At 56.7% G+C, this 18,673-nt stretch overlaps 8 protein-coding genes across 8 annotated transcripts; 3 read left to right on the top strand and 5 right to left on the bottom strand.

The window, feature by feature from the left end:
* Nucleotides 1-407: 407 nt before the first annotated feature.
* L226DRAFT_529698 (translation factor) lies at nucleotides 408-1,937 on the bottom strand. Its single transcript, XM_067679670.1, has one exon. The coding sequence runs from the start codon at nucleotides 1,748-1,750 to the stop codon at nucleotides 545-547; it is 1,206 nt and encodes a 401-aa protein (XP_067541863.1). The 5' UTR covers nucleotides 1,751-1,937; the 3' UTR covers nucleotides 408-544.
* A 240-nt stretch (nucleotides 1,938-2,177) lies between these two features.
* Nucleotides 2,178-3,175, bottom strand: L226DRAFT_608549 (zf-U1-domain-containing protein; the record flags this gene model as incomplete). The annotated part of the gene is made up of 6 exons (XM_067685942.1): nucleotides 3,134-3,175; nucleotides 3,030-3,081; nucleotides 2,918-2,977; nucleotides 2,676-2,861; nucleotides 2,489-2,626; nucleotides 2,178-2,428 (listed from the first exon to the last, which is right to left on the bottom strand). The coding sequence occupies exons 1-6, from the start codon at nucleotides 3,137-3,139 to the stop codon at nucleotides 2,178-2,180; spliced, it is 693 nt and encodes a 230-aa protein (XP_067541862.1). The 5' UTR covers nucleotides 3,140-3,175.
* A 120-nt stretch (nucleotides 3,176-3,295) lies between these two features.
* On the top strand, nucleotides 3,296-3,996 carry L226DRAFT_499479 (like-Sm ribonucleoprotein). The gene is made up of 4 exons (XM_067677725.1): nucleotides 3,296-3,442; nucleotides 3,496-3,597; nucleotides 3,651-3,704; nucleotides 3,762-3,996. Exons 1-4 carry the CDS (start codon nucleotides 3,329-3,331, stop codon nucleotides 3,783-3,785), a joined length of 294 nt encoding a protein of 97 aa, XP_067541861.1. The 5' UTR covers nucleotides 3,296-3,328; the 3' UTR covers nucleotides 3,786-3,996.
* Nucleotides 3,825-4,815, bottom strand: L226DRAFT_529695 (uncharacterized protein). The gene is made up of 3 exons (XM_067679669.1): nucleotides 4,301-4,815; nucleotides 4,016-4,242; nucleotides 3,825-3,948 (listed from the first exon to the last, which is right to left on the bottom strand). Exons 1-2 carry the CDS (start codon nucleotides 4,637-4,639, stop codon nucleotides 4,018-4,020), a joined length of 564 nt encoding a protein of 187 aa, XP_067541860.1. The 5' UTR covers nucleotides 4,640-4,815; the 3' UTR covers nucleotides 3,825-3,948; nucleotides 4,016-4,017.
* A 113-nt stretch (nucleotides 4,816-4,928) lies between these two features.
* Nucleotides 4,929-8,273, top strand: L226DRAFT_499478 (RNI-like protein). Its single transcript, XM_067677724.1, has 3 exons — nucleotides 4,929-6,238; nucleotides 6,296-6,582; nucleotides 6,641-8,273. Exons 1-3 carry the CDS (start codon nucleotides 4,945-4,947, stop codon nucleotides 7,829-7,831), a joined length of 2,772 nt encoding a protein of 923 aa, XP_067541859.1. The 5' UTR covers nucleotides 4,929-4,944; the 3' UTR covers nucleotides 7,832-8,273.
* Nucleotides 8,274-8,418: 145 nt separating this feature from the next.
* Nucleotides 8,419-15,204, bottom strand: L226DRAFT_452320 (uncharacterized protein; the record flags this gene model as incomplete). Its single annotated transcript, XM_067675054.1, has 20 exons — nucleotides 8,419-8,556; nucleotides 8,619-8,745; nucleotides 8,801-8,942; nucleotides 9,003-9,299; nucleotides 9,351-9,554; nucleotides 9,604-9,887; nucleotides 9,943-10,264; nucleotides 10,315-10,420; nucleotides 10,472-10,645; nucleotides 10,699-10,887; nucleotides 10,944-11,049; nucleotides 11,104-11,564; nucleotides 11,630-11,949; nucleotides 12,005-12,201; nucleotides 12,250-12,371; nucleotides 12,424-12,925; nucleotides 12,978-13,162; nucleotides 13,214-13,487; nucleotides 13,536-13,712; nucleotides 13,763-15,204. The coding sequence occupies 20 exons, from the start codon at nucleotides 15,202-15,204 to the stop codon at nucleotides 8,419-8,421; spliced, it is 5,769 nt and encodes a 1,922-aa protein (XP_067541858.1).
* Nucleotides 15,205-15,470: 266 nt separating this feature from the next.
* Nucleotides 15,471-17,018, top strand: L226DRAFT_477744 (Deoxyhypusine synthase). Its single transcript, XM_067676767.1, has 6 exons — nucleotides 15,471-15,751; nucleotides 15,805-16,278; nucleotides 16,338-16,547; nucleotides 16,603-16,632; nucleotides 16,682-16,777; nucleotides 16,830-17,018. The coding sequence occupies exons 1-6, from the start codon at nucleotides 15,548-15,550 to the stop codon at nucleotides 16,902-16,904; spliced, it is 1,089 nt and encodes a 362-aa protein (XP_067541857.1). The 5' UTR covers nucleotides 15,471-15,547; the 3' UTR covers nucleotides 16,905-17,018.
* Nucleotides 17,019-17,250: 232 nt separating this feature from the next.
* L226DRAFT_477741 (14-3-3 protein) lies at nucleotides 17,251-18,526 on the bottom strand (the record flags this gene model as incomplete). The annotated part of the gene is made up of 3 exons (XM_067676766.1): nucleotides 18,052-18,526; nucleotides 17,644-17,953; nucleotides 17,251-17,586 (listed from the first exon to the last, which is right to left on the bottom strand). Coding segments are annotated over exons 1-3 (816 nt in total), but the record flags the coding sequence as incomplete, so codon positions are not given.
* Between the last annotated feature and the right edge of the window lie 147 nt (nucleotides 18,527-18,673).

Here is an 18,673-nt window from a genome sequence, read left to right as displayed (position 1 = left end):
TCCGGGAGGAAGAAGAGATGCTTGCGGGACCGCTGTACCGAGCGGAAACTCGTCCAGCGCCTACAGTAGGAGATGTGGAGGTACAAGTTGCAATACGGACGTTGTAGACCCTCGCCATCCTAGTAAATACATCCTCGCAACGGCCACAGCGTCGAGCATCGGCTGTTAACGCTCACAATGCAGCGGTGGACTACATCGCATACGCGATGTGCCACTACACATGTCTGGCCTCGAGGCCACAATGAGGTGATGCCGGCGCAAAGACACAACGTGCCCCCCTGCTGCGTGTCCCAAAGAGTGATGTAGGTTTTTCTTCCAGACGTTCCATCTTCTTGTCTATCTCTTTGTCGCATTCACCCGCCCTCCCGCCCCTTTCACCCGCTTTCTCGGTGCACGAAGCGGGTGAAAGGGCGGAAGAGAGGGGAGGTCGGGTCGGGCTCGCAGGACACAGCCACCGTCTATGCGGCATGCACGAGTCGTCCTGGACCTGGATATCGAGGATGATCAACGCCGTAAGATTATTAGGTGTACCATACCGCACATACTATATGTCTATCCAAACAGAGTCCCCAGCGGCCTTCCGAACGCGGTTCATGACCGCGAGTCCTTCTCGCTCCTCCTTTATCTCTTCTATGAGGATGAGATCGACCTTCGCCTTGTCCAGCGAGAGCAATCCATCGAACAGTCGATGCGCAGAAACGGCGGGCTCCTCCAGGGGACCGAGCGGGAACTCAGTCCACCGCACGTCCGGGAGGGGCGCAGCACGCAACTTTTCTAGTAGAGGCGAATCTGAAGGAGCGAGCACCCCGACGTGAAGCGGCTTGCCCAGCGAGCGGGCGTCCGACTGCAGAGTGTCCAGAAACGCTGTCAACGATGTCCGTGCGGCACCCGAAGGAGGCTGCGACTGCGTGCACAGGAGCGTCACAGGTACGCTCGGCGAATAGTGACGGTACTTCATCCCTGGGGTGGTCGGTGCCTGCTCCATGGCCTCGTCGCGATAGTCCCGTCGGTGAACGAGGACCTTCGGCAGAGGCACAACATCAGAGAGGTCCTCCCGTATGACGCGCTCGAGATCCTCGACAGTCACTCCCCCAGGACGCAAGACGCGCAAGTTCCCGTCCTCTTGCAGGCCATCCACGACAGTGCTCTCCAAGCCCACCCCACAAGGTCCGCCGTCAAGAATGACCCCAAGCTTGCCTTGCAAGTCATCATATACATGCTCCGCGCGTGTCGGACTCGGCTTTCCAGACGAGTTCGCACTCGGAGCGGCTATAGGTGCATCCGTGAGCGCAATAAGCGCCCGTGCGACGGGATGGGAAGGCATCCGGACTGCAACGGCAGGTTGGTTCGCGGTGATGATGGGCGGAACGATGGACGGGTCGGAGGGGAAGAGAAGGGTGAGGGGCCCGGGCCAGAAGTGCTTCAAGAGGGTCTCGTACGTGCGGGAGAGGGCGTACCCTGGCGGGAGGACCCTCTGCAGCATCTCGCGGGACGAGACGTGCACGATGAGGGGGTTGTCTGGGGGGCGGCCTTTTGTCGAGAATATCTTCGCTGCGGCTGCGGGCTCGAGAGCGAGTGCGCCGAGCCCGTAGACGGTCTCCGTGGGGAATGCGACTGTTCTCTGGGCGCGGAGTTCCTCGGATGCGCGGTGCAAGGCCTCCTGCGTCTCGGATGATGTGATTTCCGGCTGGTCGGTCGGGAAGGAGATTGAGTCAGGGTTGCACTCCAGCACCTCGGTCGTAAAAGCCATGGAAGGAGGTGGATTCGGGATGGGCGGAGCGGGAAGTCGTCGGCGTGCGGTTCTAGGGAGGAATCTCTTCAATATCTTCAAGGCGTTCATGCACAAGTCCCCTAGAGCGGCGGAAAGTGGCCAGATATCGATGAAGGTGAGTCAGAGACCTCTAGTTGGGTGGAAGATGGATACACGATTTTGCTCATGGTCGACAGTTTACAAGTCACACTTGCGCTGACCTCACACATCGATCGTGTAGCGCCCGCCAGAAGTCCGTCGCTCACAAAATCGCTCGAGTCGGTCCGAAACACACCGCCTAGTCTTACAGTACAAGGATATCGCATTCACCGACAGTAGAAAACATGATATGGGAAATGACAGAGCAGACAGAAGAGACAAGTACACGAAAGGGCAGACCATAACGAGCGTTGTACACGCTCACGTTTTACCTTCCGCCCATCATGCGCATCCGGTCGGGGTGCATACCACCAGGTCCCTGAGGACCAGAAGGCTCACCGTTCGATGGCGGAGGGCCGCCCTGGGATGGGTTGAACCCACTCGGAGGGCCGCCGTTCGGAGGTCCGTTGAAGTTACCTGGCGGCCCCCCAGGACCACCGTTAGGAACACCCGGAGGGAAGGGGGGACGAGCACCGGGAGGTCCAGAGCCGTTAGCGTTGGGAGGGAATGGGGGCATGCCTGCACAACGCCATTTAGTCATGTTGAGACTGAGAGAAAGAGATGGAAGCAATGACTCACCTGGTGGCGGGAACCCGCTCTGCCCCATCCCTGGAGGACCCATCCCAGGAGGAGGCATGTTCGGAGGGAAAGGGGGCGCACCTGGGGGCCCCATCATGCCGGGCGGAGGCATGCCGCCTGGGGGCATCGGGGGACGGCCTAGACGCCGTTAGAAAGGAGGAGGCACAAAAGAACTGAAGAGACGTACCACCAAAGGGAGGAGGACCACCGAACGGCGGCGCGCCGTAGCCCATGGGTGGGCCACCGAACGGAGATTGACTGGGGGGAGCTAGATGTTGGGGACCATAGCCAAACCCACCAGGAGGGGGATTACCGCTCTCGTATGCAGCTGTGATTTGGTCAATGATGCTCTGCGCCTTGTCGTGACCGAGTGCTAGGACATAAGTCAGCATACATCATCCATACGTTCGATATAAATGCGAAACGTACACGCATAGTAGTCTCTGACGTTCGCGAGATGGTTACGACCGCTGTTGTGGGCTTTGCGAACTGCGAATGCATGTCAGTTGCGAACTATGAAGCACCGGGTTTTGGAACTTACCAGAGGCCGAATCGTGGGTCAAGAACACATCGCAGTAGTCGCAGTAGTGTTTCTGCGCAAGACATCAGCATACAATCCACCGACAGGGATAGCATGATACGTACTGGCATGGTGACACCTTGGGGGGAGTTGGTGGTAGCAGAGGAAGGTACGAGCGCTTTCTGTGCCGCTGAGGCAGCGCGTTTACATCGGAGCTCGAATAAGATCACGTGCTCTCACCGTAGCCCACAGACGCGTTCGCGTCGAAGGCAGCGACTCCGGTTTCCCTAGTCTCTGTCCCTTCTCACCCCTGCGTCGCCATGGACGCCTCCTCTAGTGGCATTCAAGAGCCATTCGATCTTATCCGACTGTCTTTGAGCGAGCGGGTCTTCGTGAAACTGAGGGGTGATCGAGAACTAACGGGTGTACTACATGTCGGTCTCGTAGGCAGACAGCCACTACTCGTGTACTAAAGAATCTTCGCCAGGCATACGACGGACACATGAATCTGATTCTCAGTGACGTGGAGGAGACCATCATGATCGTAGACCAAGTGGAAGGTGCCCCGGAAGGTCATGCCACCGTCAACGTGAGCTCTTGTCCTTCATGGCCTCTGCTCGTCCTTACACAGAGCTATTCAAGGTTGCTAAACGCAAGATGGAGATGCTGTTTGTCAGAGGAGACGGGGTGATCCTGGTGCGTGTATGTTACACTAACGTATTTGCATGCCTCCTAAAGAAGTACATTTCGTAGGTATCACCCCCGTCCAGAACATGATTGTGACCCCCCACGACCTCCATCTACTCGCATTCAGTCCTGAGAAGCATGATCGCGTGCGTGCCAATATACTTTTCGGCCATCGTCACGCCCCATCACATCCCACCGTATCCCACCTCGCTGTCGAACGCATCTGTTGTATTAAATGTGTATACCGGATACACTGTTTCCGCACCGAATGAACACAACGAGTTGGTGAGTCGATCGCGCCGTCAAAACGAATGAACAACCTTCAATGAACGTCATCGCGATTGCTCGAAGATGCAGCCTTCAGCATGCTTTCGTCTTCGAGAGGGCCCGGGGTAGAATTGTAGGGCGTTGTCGTCGACATCGGCGACAAGGGAGACTCCGTCGTCCCCTGGAGGGGTGCGTCGGAAGCATCGTCATCGGAATCGGGCACAATCGCACCCTTTGGCCATGTGCCCTCGCGAATCCATCCGGCTTGGAGGATCTTGAGCTACGGGGGGGAGAGGTGAGCATGTACTATGGCGAAGCATCGAACATGTCGGACGTACGATGAGGGCCAGAGGTAGTCGATGCTTCAATCTCGCGCCATTGAGCAACCCACGCCAGACCCTGTCGACGCCTGTCTGCCAAACGACCTCGTCTTCGAGCGCGTCGCGCGTTGCAAGGAGCGCCTCAAGTCTCCGACGCGAAGAATTTGTTTCGGTCGGGATTGAATGATTTGGACCTGGTACCAGCCACAAAGCTCGCCGAGCGTTGAAGTATTCAGGACCTGGGGGCGGCAGATGCGCAGCTGCGAGACGTTCTTGATAAGGAGACATGGCCGTGTCCTGGCTGGTGGGCTGAGGGCTGAGGGAATCGCGGTCGAATGGAGCACGGGGTGTTGTCATATCTGATGGCGCGCATAACTCGAGGGCCTTTAAGGGCGGTGTCCGGAGAACTTGGTGACATACTTTGTGAGGCTCATCAGGAGAAGAAGGCACGGTGATGACTATGGCCGCAGGAGGAGGGACACGTTCTCCTAATCCAGCCTCCTCACTTAGAGTTAGCATCGGCGCGGACGAGCATTCTCCTCCAGCGCTTCCCGCAGTCGGATATCGCTATGTCTGTCCGCTGACGTAAGCCCAGTACAAGGCCAACACCGCGTGCGTCCATCATCCCAACGAGCTCGAGCCTGTCCTTGCCGTCCACCACGATGTACTCGAGCCATTCCCCGGCACAGTCCAACACCTCCCTCTCCGACGACGACGACGACTACGGCACGAGTGCAACCTCCGCACGCTTCTTCCGCGACAATGACTCCGACTCGGCCGCCACCATAACACCCGCCCAGTGGTCCTCGCGCCGAGGTTCGGCTCCCATCCACTCCCAAGCCTCTCGTCTGCCCCCAGAAATCCTCATCCACATCCTCAAACACCTCCACGGCCGTGATGTCTTCCATGCACTCCTCGTCTCCCGGGCGTGGTGCGAATGCTCGGTCGAGCTGCTCTGGTATCGACCCAGCTTCGCTAAATTTACCACCCTCGTCAAGATGATGCGCGTATTGTCAAGGGACGACCAGACCTTCCTGTATGCGCACTTCATTCGTCGCCTCAACTTCCTCTGTGTTGGAAGCGACCTATCCGACTCCCTCTTCTCGCGTCTGGCGCAGTGTATCAGGCTGGAGCGCCTCACCCTGATCAACTGCTCGGCCCTGTCGGACGAAGGCCTCTCTCGCGTCCTCCCCAATTGCCCTAGCTTGGTTGCCCTGGACCTAACCAACGTCTCCGAGGTGACGGACAAATCCATCGTTGCCCTTGCTGCATCCGCCAAGCGCCTGCAGGGCATCAACCTAACCGGTTGCAAGAAGCTCACAGATGAGTCCGTCCTTGCCCTTGCTGCAAATTGCCCCCTCCTACGGCGCGTCAAGCTCAGCGGTGTTGAACACGTCACGGACGAATCGGTCTCGGCGTTGGCACGGTCGTGTCCGCTTCTTCTCGAGATCGATCTCCACAGCTGCAAGAACATCACGGATATCTCGGTTCGCGACCTATGGACATATTCGATGCAGATGCGCGAGATGCGTCTGTCGCATTGCGTCGAGCTGACCGATGCCGCCTTTCCGGCTTCTCCCAAACGCGACATTATTCCCCCTGGTGCGAACCCATTCGTGAACCCATTTGCCAACCCATTCCCCACTGCACTCCTTCAAAACGAACTCCCCCCACTACGCGTGTCTCAACCCTTCGAGCAGCTCCGCATGCTCGACTTAACAGCATGCTCACATATCACGGATGACGCGATTGAGGGCATCGTTTCCGTAGCACCCAAGATCCGTAACCTCGTGCTATCAAAGTGCTCCCAGCTCACGGACACCGCGGTCGAGAGCATCTGCAAGTTGGGCAAAGGGCTGCACTATCTACATCTCGGTCACGCACAGAGCATCACCGATCGCTCTATCAACAGTCTCGTGAGGTCCTGCACACGACTGCGGTATATCGACCTTGCCAGTGAGTGTCCTTGCTTCTATTCGCATGGCGGAGAACATGTACTCATGATCTTGCAAGACTGCATACAGCTTACCGACATGTCTGTCTTCGAGTTGTCAAGCCTTCAGAAACTGCGGCGTATTGGTCTCGTACGCGTTAACAACCTCACGGATCAGGCTATCCAGGCGCTTGGCGAAAGGCATTCCACGCTAGAACGCATTCATTTATCGTACTGCGACCAGATATCGGTCATGGCCATCCACTTCCTGCTCCAAAAGCTGCCGAAACTTACTCACCTGAGCCTTACCGGTATACCAGCATTCCGCCGCGCAGAGTTGCAGCAGTTCTGTCGGGCACCGCCTGCGGTAAGGGATCAACTATCAATGTCGAGGGCACGTACTAATTGCACTACTCGCATATCAGGATTTCAACACGACGCAGCGAGCTGCGTTCTGCGTCTACTCCGGCAAGGGCGTAGCAGAGCTTCGGGAGTTCCTGGCCGAACTCTTCGCGTCCATCACGAACGAGCTGGCCACATCGAACGACACAGACTACGAGGACGATTACGAGGAGGAAGACCACGTGCAGACGCACAGAGGACCTGACGTTGAAGTCATTGACGAGGACGAAGACGAAGACGACACTGCATCAGAAGTATTCGTTACGCAACAAGATCCCGTCGACACGCATGCAACACCGCGAATCCCCCAGCGTGCGCCCATACCTCCCGATGACCTTGCCCACCGCTCAGGGTACCCGATTAGCAGGGAGCTCATGATGACGCGCGAACCAAGGCGGCAACCCACTCCGCGTGCGCAGCCCCGTGCTCAACCGGCCAATTCTCCCCCTTGGCTGAACGTCGCCTCATCTCGAAGGCGTGGTTTTGGTCAGCAACCCATCGTAGAGCAGTCGACATCTCCGACACCAAGTGAGGCCGCGTCGAACCGTAGCGCAGGCACAAACCACTCTACAGGCACGACCTTCTTCCGTACCTACGCGGACCCAGGATCTGCCAGGAACGGCGTCATGACGCCCGACCTTATCTACGCCGAGATCGGACACGGACGCGGCGCAGGGCCCGGTCCCAGCACAATCCTGGTGCAAAACCACGGGCGGCGCGAGCCCGTCGTCGAGTCCTCATATCCAAGCGCCTCCTCCAGCCCGACACGACACGCCCTCGCGCTCCCCCCGCAGTCGAGCATCGGCATGGCTGCGTCGGAGGTGTTCAGCGCGCCGCCCCGCCCGTTCCGTATGCACGACCACGAACCCCCTCGCGTCGAGTATGTGCACGATCGCGGGCCGATCCTGCACGACACGTCGAACTCGTACTTGCGTGGGCACGAGCAGCCGCACGGCTCCATCGGGTTCGGGATCATCCGCGAGGCGTCCCCGCCGTCGCCGACGACACGCGAGCTGCAGGAGTCGGTGCACTCTGCGCTGGCTGGGACCTCGCCCCTTCTGGATGGGGACGTGAGGGGCCGGAGCGTGAAGCGGACGCTGAGGAGTACGTTCGCTGCCGCCGAGACGTTCTTCACGGGACGCACTTCTGGAGGTGGTGGCCCGGACGGCGCAGGCATGGCTCCTGGTCGTGATGTGGATACGCATGGACATTGAACCAATCTCTGGGCATCGACTGTAGGACACTCCTCTATACGTTTGTGTGGTTCTTACTGCTAGCACGCTGCTGTGACTGGTCAACCTCTCCTCCCTTCTCCCCTCTCCTTCCCATAGTCCTGCCTACGATACCATCCAATGCCGCCTCTCTTCCGTATCTCTCTCACTAGTGCCCTCCCCTCTTGTTTCCTTTTTTCTCCGGAACGAACTGCAGGGCTCTGCAGAACATGGCAGTATGGATGTCACCCAACATTTCTCCGGATCCTTCTTTCACCCTGGCTGCCTCGTTATCTCCTCACTCTTACCCCCAATCCTTGTCGACTCGTGTATGCGCATACCTGTATCACCATGTAGCCCCAGCTCTTGTTTCCGACGCGGTGCCTAGAGTTGCGATGTGTATATAATGTTCTAATTGTGTCGTCACCCAACTTTCTTCCCGTCAGCAGCCTCAGATGCGACACTAAAACCAGGCTCGGATACTAAGGGACCAGAGAAAGGTTCGAAAGTGTGCATTAAAGATACTACCCGAAGATGAACATTATACAACCGTGGAGAGTAATAAGATATGAGTGACTGTACGAACGAGATCATGGACGCTCCGCGATGCCCTGGACATAACCCACGCGCACAAAGTAGTCCCGGAGGCCTTCCCGGATCTCTGGCGCCATCTCTCTCGACAGGAGGTCCGTGGCGAGAGGGTAAATTGCAGGGAGGTATCTTGTGAACTGCGCATACACCAACCGTTAGAGTCGGCCGAACTTGGAGCGAAGAGAATGAAAGGACGTACGGCCTTGTCGTCGAAGCGGACGAATCCTTGGAGAATCTCAGCGACGACCGGCGTCCAAGCTGCGATGTTTTTGGCTTGCGTGTCCAGGCGCAGCTTGTTGAAGTCCTGCAGCACCCCGAGACCCAGTCTACACGCCCAAATTGTCAGCATGCACCTCCAAGAATCGGCGCGTCGAAACTTACGGCATGAGACGGTCAGCCACCTGCGGCCGAGCTGCCTGGTGCTCTGCTCGAGGGTCGTAGTACATCCGGAGGAGCACATGCACTAGCGTGGACGCGCTGCTCGACTCCTGCTTGAGCAAGTTCGGCAGATGCTTCATGAAGCCTGCAACGACAATGAGTGATTAGCCGGGCGATCATAACTGGGTGTATACGCAGTACTCACCGACTTTCCAAAGTCCTGTCCGGAGCTCTTTATCCTCGTTGAACATCCTCGCGAACTGGTAGCTATGGTCTAGTACACCCATCAAACGGAGCAGGTGCTCGGGCGGGATGGTGTTGTAGACCTCGTCGTTCCGCAGCAGGTCGTTCGTCGTCTCGATGAGCAGCAGCTGCAGTACACACTTGACGATGATCTGACGGAAGATGCGTCGTCGTTCGTTGAGCGATATCCTCGCGCCCGCCTTCGGGTTCTCGCTGTTCGGTGATAGCGGCGCTGGGACCATCGCCTGTTCATTCGAGTCTGAAATGAATAGTTAAGACCAGCTAGCTCCGCCTAGGACGAGGAGCTTACCAGCCGAATCCTGCATGTCGGTCGAGCTGCCATCGATTTCGACCCGCAAGCTCTCATCGAAGAGCTGGTGTGGCGTTGTTGTCCTGAACAGCTTGACGAACGTGGTAGCCACGCGCTCCCACCGTGCCGCACTGAGCTTCTTGACGTTACTCTCAAGCAGCTGCTGCAAGCACGACGTTCCTATCCTGGCGAGGGTATCGTTCTCTGCAGGAACGTTAGCATAGGACCTCCGAGATTTAGATAGTTCACTGACCTTGGCAGATACACACGCAAAGCAAGTCCAGCAAGCCGTCGAGGAACCGCTCGAGAGTCTCGAAGTAGAACGTGTATAGGTCGATCAGGTTCCGGAGGGCCTGTATCATCGTCGTCGACAGCCACACGCTCATGTCCTCCTGCGTGCTGAAGCGGGACAAATCTTGACTTGACTTGAGCACTGCGAACATGGGGAATAGGAGCTCCTGGCAGACAGTGTCCCAGAAGTCCACAGGGTATGTCGAACCATACGTCTTCAGCGTGCTGAAGAGGGAATCCAATGCACTGTGTGATGCTGTGTGAAACAACTGCTGATGAGAGCAAGCAAGGAAGCACGTACAGTCGTCGCACTTCAAGGTCCTCGCCGTTCATTATCACGTCATAGAAGCCGAACAGGACCGGGAACCAATACTTGATCATCGGGTCGTCCATCGACGAGTGGTTTGGCTCCTTGAAGCCGCACTCCGGACACTCCAACATCGTGGGGATGATGTCGCGCAGCATCGCGATAGCCAGTAAGCTGATCTTCTGATACTTGCTGACCTTGCAGAAATCCGTGATACAGACCGTCAGGTCCGCAAACGCGCCATGCCGAACAATTGATGGGAAGTGATTTTTGTTCAGTCGCGTGACAATCTCGAACGCAGAGTTTGCGATGCGTTCTGAAAAAGGAGTTAGAGTTTATTACTTGCGGTATGCAGGACCATCTGACCTGTTGCAGCCTTGGAAGCAGCAGAGAACACCGCGAACATGGTGCGCCAACCGGACCGCAGGTTGTGAACCCGAGCCTGTATCATTTGTTGCAAACATTGCAGCACCTATGTCCGGCTTCAGTATCACGTCCCGATAATCATGCTGAGGATACACACCATATCTCGGATGTCAGGGTTCGAGTTATGGATCATCGTATACTCGAACGGACGCAAGAAGTCCTTCTGGAACTTGAAGTGGGGCAACTCCTCCTTCTCCAAGAACCGCATGGCCAGTTGCCGGAGGGCATCAAGAGCGAAGAAACCGACGTGAGGGTTCTTGTGGCAGCAGACCTGGTATGCCTGGTGAGATACCGACCCGGTCCTCGCGCGCACATGCTACTTACCTGATTAAAGTGCTCGCCTAGGATCTCCCACATGTTCGACCACTCCAGACGAATACGGTTCATGTTGTAGTACGAGATCTCGACCAGCTTCTGCAAGCTGAACAGCCGAGGATGCTGCGACAGGCCCGACGACTGGATCTCCTCCCACGAGACATCACACAGGGCACGGACGAAGTCGACGATGGCGGTCTGCAGACCTTTGTGAGTAACGGGAAATCGGTGAGGGGAGGAGCAGAGTAGCTTACTCCTGAGAGGTAGTGACTGAGGGAGAACACCATATCTGCAGCGACGGTAATATGCGTCGACCGACTCTCGTTTGCGAGCTCCTCTGTTGGAGGCTTGCGAGCGCGACTGTTGCAAGGCATGTCAAATGATAATCGTCGGGAGCAAGGAAACCCAACTCACCCTTTCCTACCAGTCTCAGGGACGTCCACGCCGCTACTAATGAGCTGCATGTGCTCCAACTGGCTGACGCAAGTGAGCACCTCTCTCCAGGACGCCTTCAGATGGTTGCCCTCTGTGACCGCGACGTCGAGCAGCGTCTTGATCGCATCCATGTTCTTTGTCTTCATCTCCCCAAGGTTGTTCAGGAACGTGAACTTGGCGAGTGTGCTGACAAACGCGTTTCGCTCGAGCTCCAGGTCGAAGAAGCACACGATGTGGATCGCGGCCTTGAACCCGTCCAAGCAAAGCTCAACGATCTCGAGGTCATCGGTGTCCTGCAGAGGGCCGGACAGTCCGGCGAGGAACGATATCCACGCAACCTCGAACATGGGACGGACGTGGACGAAGTGGGACGCGCTGAAGTACTGCCCGCTCGACCCCGTTCCTCTCCGTTGTGACCTCATGAGCGTGCGGAAGAGGGCCTGGCGGGAGGTGAAAAAGGAAGCTTAACGCTAAGGTCTTTACCGAGGTATGAAGCACCACATACCTCAGTCTTGTTCGCCATGTTGTTCGACTGGGCCATGTAAGCCTCCTTCTGCAAGTCTCTACCGACATTCGCAAGGACACCTGCGAGACCAGGCCCGGGCGCTGCGACAATGGGCTGATCGACCTCGTCTTTCATACGAATCTCGTTGTTCACGATCTCGTCATAGATCGAGTTCAACAGATCCTCCGGCAGGTCGTGGCCGTCGTTGATACCCCTGTTGTTCGCGATGAAGCCCTGCTTGGTCATGCGGTTCTTGACCTGCGGATTGTGCGCATCCGTGTTCAGCAGGATGATCGAATACGCAAGAACATAGGCAGTGTCTGAAGAAGGCAGTTGAGCGACATGATACTAAAGCACGCTGCTTGGGAGGCGTACCGGCGTTCGCGAATGGTGTATTCAAGTTCCCAGACATATACCGCTCAGCGAACTTGAGCATGAACCGATCGATTTTCTGGGCCTCTCCGGGTAGACGGAATGACTGCAGAAATACGCGAAGGGCATCGACGAAGGGCGTGTTGCTGAGATCGAGCATGTCGACGAAGGCGTGCATGACAGCGATATTCTCCTCATCACTAGAACGAGTGTCAGGATTGTTCGTGAGGCCGGTTCGAAGAACTCACCCTTCACCAAGATACTCGCCAATAGCCGCCTTGTTGAGTCCATCAGTCTCGAGAAGGAAGCGGGCGATGTCCTTGGGCTGGTTGCTTGCGATGAACCCATGCTCGATGAGGAATTGGATGCCCTGCGATGTACGCATGAGCAATGAATCTCAATCTATGCCACACAGAGCATACCCTCTTCGGCTTGAAGTTGAACTTCTTGATGCCTTCGAGCAGCGTGGTCTTCTTCTGCTTGGCACTCTCGAACTTCGTCGGGTCGTCGACAAGCTCCGGAGTCGGGCCCCTCGTGTCCGCGCCACCTGGCGATAACCTGTCTGTCGAGAAGTCGGGGGTCATCGTCTCCCGCCGAGACTCTTCTGCCTGTGAACGCGTTGTCGGGTCTGTGGGCGGCTCAGGCGTCGAAGTGCTTGCAGTACCCCACGCGACCAAGGACTTGAGAACAGCGACGAGACACTCCAGGCCTTGTCTCCGAAGCTGCGCTTCCGAATTGCCGATGGTCGACGTGTCGACGTTTCCAGGCACCGACAACGCAGCCGTACTGAACGAAGGCGGCACCTGGTGGTTGCCATGAGGGTGTTTCGTCTGGGGCTGGAGCGCTGGGCTGGCCGGATCGTTGGCCTTGGGCGCAACATGTGTGATCGGTGCAGTAACAATCTTCGAGACGATGTTTATCAAGCTACACAACTCATGAGCATACAAGCGATAGCTGCAGTTGCAGCACGACTTACTGCTCGTAGATGTTGTCGGTCGCCTCGCTGTCGCAGTCGTAGTTCAAATAGATCTCGACTAGAGCCTGCGGGTCTTGGCACAGGCGCTGCAGCATACTGACAATCATAGCCTTCTGCTTGAGGGTTGATGTCTTCATCTCCAAAATAGGGATGAAGATCTCGTGCAGGAGCACCTCGATCTCTTTCTGCGCGGGTTGTGAGCAAATGTCTTACTAATGACCAGACGTAGTTCCAACCTTGAGCTTGGTACGCAAACCGGAGATCACCCGCCAGAAAATCTCGACGCTGATCTCGAAAACCTGAGGAACAGGGCTGACGGCGTTCCTGCTTAGGCACAGGCAGAGATACTGGTTGGCAGCCTGGACGAAGGGCGTTGCCTCGTGAGACGATGAGGAGTAAATGATAGCTGAAGGCGACACGAAGAGAGGCATGTGCGAGTTCAAAATCATCAGCACCAAGTGAAGAGACAACAGCTTCGACCGCATTGAATGGGACTTCAGATCACGTTCACTGTGAAGACGGTCAGATTGAAGGGTAAAGTACAGACGAAGGACTAACCTCTCGCTGTTCAGCGGCTTCATGGTGAGTTTGCACAGTGCCCTGAATACCAAGAACGCATCCTTGATGAAGAGGTCGTTCGTGGAAAGCTGATGATGAGGGGCACCATTGGCGGGTTCGTCCTCGTCGTCATGCTCTTTTGTCGGTTCGCTAGCAGCTAACCCAGACGGTTCCCTGCTTATGCATCATTCAGGGCTCTCGTGGGTAGTGCGGTGACTGAGACTTACTCTTGATGGTGAGTGCCATTGGGACCCCCGTTCGGTTGCCCATCCTCTTCATGCTCACCGGACGTGCCCTCTGTCGCTTCCGTCGCGACGCCGGCTTCAGAGGGCGCAACGGAGGCGGCGCTTGAGGATGCCTCGGAAGGTTCCTCGACAAGAGTTGTACCGGCCTCTTCAGAGCCGTCCACGGAAGGTGCTTGCGCAGGCAGTGGCACAGAGTTGCGAGGAGATGAAACAACAGAAGCCCGAACAGATGACCTGCTACTGTCACCATTGACGGAGAGAGTGGCAGTCGAGTCGGACTGTGGTATACTCGAAGCTGTGATCTTGCACCGCGCAAAGACATGGTTTACCATCTGCGTGAGACCGCCCTGGGCGACCATCTGGTTGACTGGGTCAACACTCAGCAGGAATACGTTGTATACTGTGCGAACAGCCTTGAGCAGAGAAGATTGATGAACCAAAATAGTCGGTGAGAGCACGAGCGAGAGAAGGGCCTTAACGATCTGGAGTGACACGGTTTCCGGAGTGCTCTCAGTGTGGCAGGAGGTAATGGTATGAACGACAAGATCAACGAGCGAAGGGGCCGGTAATGTCGACTGCGAGCCGGACATGGAGTTCCGAGAGTTGGGACCAGGGGAAGGTGGAGGCGAAGTCGGCGCATGAGGAGATGAAGACGTCTCAGCAAAGAAAGAATAGGAAATGAGCTTGGAGATGCAGTCCAAGCTCGCAATCATCAACTTCTCGTTACGGGTCTCACAAGCCAAGCGCAGCGGCTCGAAGATCTCTCTTGGCTTGTCTCCACCCTGCCCCGCCTTGACCATCTCCAGCGCGCGCTGGACGCTCTCGCGCAGAGGTGCCGAGCGCTTCGCCTCCTTTGACGCAGCGATGGTTTCCAGTGCGGATGAAATGAGGACGACTGAGACAGTGTGACCCTTGGAGAGTGTAAGCGAGCGTTTATGCGCGTCGACAGACGGTCGTGAGGGACCGCGTCCGTTGGGTGTCGATGGTCTGCTATCGATTGACTGTCTGAACTGGCCATATGTGACGCGAGGTGAACGAGGGGAGGTAGGGGAAGGGATGTTGGGAAGTGCGGACGGCCGGCGAGCAGCGGGAGAGGCAGGATTTGAAGGCACCGGCTTAGCAGGAGGTGTCGGGGGAGGTGCGCTATCTTCTGTATCTTGTGCGCGATCCAGGGAAGGTTTTGCAGGGACGTCGACAACTTGCTCTGCGAGTACGGGGGGTGGCGCAGCTACACCATTAGGCACATACGGACGAGGTTGTGCGATAGACGTGTGATCCGCGTCCGCGTGAGATGGGGGTCCCGGAGTGTACTGCTGGTCGTGCGGGGGAGGAGAGGGTGATCTGCCACGCTCACCATCTGCCGACCGAGCCCTGTTCTCATCCACCGGGTCCCTTAGAGGAAGCTGCGCCATGATACTTGGCATGGGTTCGTCGTGAGGAGGAGGGGAAGGGGGGAGAGGGACTTCCGCCGCCTGGGCAGGGTCGGGGGCGTCCATGGCGAGGCCGACGCTGAGTTGTCGGTGGTCGTCGTCGGGGTACGTGTCGGGCTCGATGAGCTCAGTGTTCACGGTCGCAGCGGGAAGAGGGCGGTGTGTTGCTCATCACGAGACGCGTCGCTCATTCCGGCAATGGGCGCAGCGATCGAGATCCAACTTTTACCGCGTCAATCCAATCACCACTTTTTGTGCCTCGACTTCACTCTACTCTTGTTTGCTACCCTTTACTTCCCCTTTTCTCTCTCTTGTCTTGTTCCCTAGTGCACACGATATGGCCTCGTCGTCAGCACCAATCCCCACCGGCGCATCTGCCGCAGTGCTCAAACCCTCGGATCCCGTGCCGGACTTCGCGGTGTCGGTCGAGGGCCCAAACTTCGACGAAGAGATATCTCTACAGAAACTCCTGGCCAGCTACACGCGAATCGGATTCCAGGCCAACAGCTTGGGGAAGGCGATTGATATCGTAAACAAAATGGTGCGCTTGAATGTCGCACTATCTCTCGGACCGACATCTGGAACTATACATAGCGCAAATGGCGACTGTCGGACGAGCCGGTCGCGGAAGACGAATCCGAAGAGTATCTCTCCCCGGAGGTTCGCGCGCAGACCAAGTGCAACGTCTTCCTAGGCTACACGTCAAACCTCATCTCCTCCGGGCTGCGCGAGGTCATCCTCCACCTCGTCAAGCACAAGCATGTCAATGCCATTGTGACTACTGCCGGAGGGATCGAGGAGGACTTTATCAAGTGTCTCGGCAAGACTTACCTCGCAGACTTCAATATGGACGGCGCAGACCTGCGTAGGCGCGGCATGAATCGCATCGGCAACCTCATCGTCCCGAATGACAACTACTGCAAGTTCGAGGACTGGCTTACCCCCATCCTAGACGCCATGCTTGCGGAGCAGAAGGAGACCGGGCAAGTGTGGACGCCAAGTTCCTTCATCCGGAGGCTCGGGAAGGAGATCAACAACGAGGAATCTGTATATTACTGGGCGTACAAAGTGAATAAGACGTCTTGCGTGTCTGCATGGAGCCCGCGCTGAGCGAATTGTTTGCGTAGAACGACATTCCCGTCTTCTGTCCCGCACTGACGGACGGATCGCTGGGAGACATGATTTATTTCCACTCGTTCAAGAACCCTGGCTTGATCGTTGACATTGTACAAGACATCCGCAACCTTAACGAGCTGTCCCGGAAGTCGAAGAAGGCCGGTATGATCATCCTGGGTGGTGGTGTATGCAAGCACCAGATAGCCAACGCTATGCTCATCGTAGGTCGCTGTGTGTCACAGTATTCCTTTCATCGCTGACACACTTTCTCTCAAGCGCAATGGTGCGGACTACTCAGTATACATTGTACGTGAATATCCATCTTGCCGCACAATCCAATCTCATGTGTCCACAGAACACTGGCCAGGAGTTTGACGGTTCCGACTCCGGAGCGCGCCCTGACGAAGCAGTATCGTGGGGAAAGATCCGAGCAGGATCGGAATCGGTCAAGGTGCGTGTCATTGACTTCGCAGCTGACTTGCGGTCTCATCTCCTGTGTGTAGGTGTATGCAGATGCTACCCTCGTGTTCCCATTACTTGTAGCTGCTACCTTCGCACAACCAGATGCCCAGCAGTAAAGTCATGTATCCTTAGGAACTAGATGTTGTACAACAGTCAAAAAGGAGCTATTCGCTCGCCTCGAACAATGCGCTGGTCACGTAGTAGTGAATTGATATGCGAAGATGGTCAAGAGAGCATGGAGAGCACATACAAAACAAGACAAAAGACTATCCTAACACGAAGCAAACATACAACCACTCCAGAAAGTTTGTGCACTGACCCGTCCAACCGGGTTTCCTCGACGCCGATGAGACACCCGAAACCCAGATGGAGCTCAATTTGGATCTGCGAAGCGGACTGGGTCAGGGGTTCAGTCAAGACTGCGATCAAGTATTACCCTGCGCCCTACCTTTCGAGAGCTCGCCCCGCCACAGGATGAGGTCGTCCCGCATCAGTTGCAGAATCATCAACGAGTCCTCCAGGTTCGCGAGCGTCGCATTCTTGTCCGCGGATGCCGCCGTGACGGCCTCGTCGAACGCGTGCTTTGCTAGGTGGCATGCGCGCTCCGGGCTCCGCATGATGTCGTGGAAGTATACAGCGAAGTTGAGGGCCAGGCCGAGGCGGGTGGGATGTGTCGGGGGGAGGGTTGCGAGCGCATGTCGGTATGCGAACTTGTACGCTTCGAGCGATGTCTTGCCTAGTTCCTCTCGTGAGTTCAGCCGCGTCAGCTCGGCTAGGTATCGGTAATAGTCTCCCCGCCTGAAAGCCACAACAGATGAGTTACACCACTACGAATTGCAAGTGGAAATGACTAACATCTTGGAGTAAAAGACCTTCTCCTCTCCATCGCTAGCCGCGGGGATCAGGTACTTCTCCAGGAGATCGACCACGTCCCTACAGAGCTTGTCCAAGTCCTTCTCGATCTGGTCCTTCTGCACCCGCATGAGCTTCACCTGTTGCCGGGTTGACGAGAGCGCCTCCTTCTTCTGCAGTGCGTCGATCGTCCGCCAACTCGCCCGTAGGTTCGCGGTCAAGTTCTTGTACGCTATCGAGAGCAGGTTGCGCTCGTCGATCGTGAGTCGGGAGTTGTTGTAGTTGATAATGTCCTTCAGCTGTGCGATGACATCTTCACGTTCCATGGAAGAAGACAGGGAGTGTCAAATCCGAGCGGGCGTTCCGGTCTGTTATGCGGTCACCAACGCTTGGAAACTTGGAAGAACGTACCGTGATACCGCTCAGCCTGGTCGGCGATCTTGGCGAGAAAGAGGCAGTCGAGCCTCGACAGAGACATGTCCATTTGCTGGATATCTCCAAGCCCGATGGGAGACAAAGTGGCAAAGACACTGGGAGTGGTGCCGTTCCCGTGTCCATGTCCGTTCAACGTCGAGGGCGCCATCGTGTGTCGTGTGTCGTGCGTTGTGCCCTAGCGGAGCACGAGGGAGTATCACAGAGGGGTATAGTGGCAGAACCGGGTCGGTGTCCGCTGCGCTGCGACACTGGGCAATGATATATACCGGACGTCTACCGCTGGGCAGAGGGGAACAGCAGGCGTGCCGCCGCCTGAGGCTCACTGGCAGGTTATCTATGCATAAGGCACTGGCGACTGATGAGGCTATGAGCTCATGGCACGCGTGCTCGAGATCGTGGCTCTTCATCTGTATCTGTGGGGATTAGCACGGTCAGCTTGCCGAGAAAAACGAGGTCGGACGGGTCAGTTGTCGTGGACGCCCAACATGAGGCTGAAAGAGCGCTTGCTAGTCCAGCATTGTCCGTCACTGCCATGCGTCCGCTTATGGCAACCGTTGTAGTTCGTGAGGTGAGATTGAACCTCGCAGTGCGTAATAGC

The sequence above is a fragment of the Lentinus tigrinus genome, assembly GCF_003813185.1.
Source record: "Lentinus tigrinus ALCF2SS1-7 unplaced genomic scaffold L226scaffold_2, whole genome shotgun sequence".
Taxonomy (NCBI): Eukaryota; Fungi; Basidiomycota; class Agaricomycetes; order Polyporales; family Polyporaceae; genus Lentinus; species Lentinus tigrinus.
Note: the sequence above shows the minus strand (reverse complement) of the source record. Positions and strands in the feature narration are given on the sequence as shown.

Bases quoted from the DNA above. Each gene is read 5' to 3' on its own strand.
- L226DRAFT_529698 (XM_067679670.1), bottom strand. From the start codon at position 1,750: ATGGCTTTTACGACCGAGGTGCTGGAGTGCAACCCTGACTCAATCTCC.
- L226DRAFT_499479 (XM_067677725.1), top strand. From the start codon at position 3,329: ATGGACGCCTCCTCTAGTGGCATTCAAGAGCCATTCGATCTTATCCGA. The intron at 3,443-3,495 runs GTCGGTCTCGTA...AATCTTCGCCAG, and splicing joins AACTAACGGGTGTACTACAT to GCATACGACGGACACATGAA. The intron at 3,705-3,761 runs GTGCGTGTATGT...TACATTTCGTAG, and splicing joins GAGGAGACGGGGTGATCCTG to GTATCACCCCCGTCCAGAAC.
- L226DRAFT_529695 (XM_067679669.1), bottom strand. From the start codon at position 4,639: ATGACAACACCCCGTGCTCCATTCGACCGCGATTCCCTCAGCCCTCAG. The intron at 4,243-4,300 runs GTACGTCCGACA...TCCCCCCCGTAG, and splicing joins GACTACCTCTGGCCCTCATC to CTCAAGATCCTCCAAGCCGG.
- L226DRAFT_499478 (XM_067677724.1), top strand. From the start codon at position 4,945: ATGTACTCGAGCCATTCCCCGGCACAGTCCAACACCTCCCTCTCCGAC. The intron at 6,239-6,295 runs GTGAGTGTCCTT...TGATCTTGCAAG, and splicing joins GCGGTATATCGACCTTGCCA to ACTGCATACAGCTTACCGAC. The intron at 6,583-6,640 runs GTAAGGGATCAA...CTCGCATATCAG, and splicing joins TCTGTCGGGCACCGCCTGCG to GATTTCAACACGACGCAGCG.
- L226DRAFT_477744 (XM_067676767.1), top strand. From the start codon at position 15,548: ATGGCCTCGTCGTCAGCACCAATCCCCACCGGCGCATCTGCCGCAGTG. The intron at 16,548-16,602 runs GTAGGTCGCTGT...CTTTCTCTCAAG, and splicing joins TAGCCAACGCTATGCTCATC to CGCAATGGTGCGGACTACTC. The intron at 16,633-16,681 runs GTACGTGAATAT...ATGTGTCCACAG, and splicing joins CGGACTACTCAGTATACATT to AACACTGGCCAGGAGTTTGA.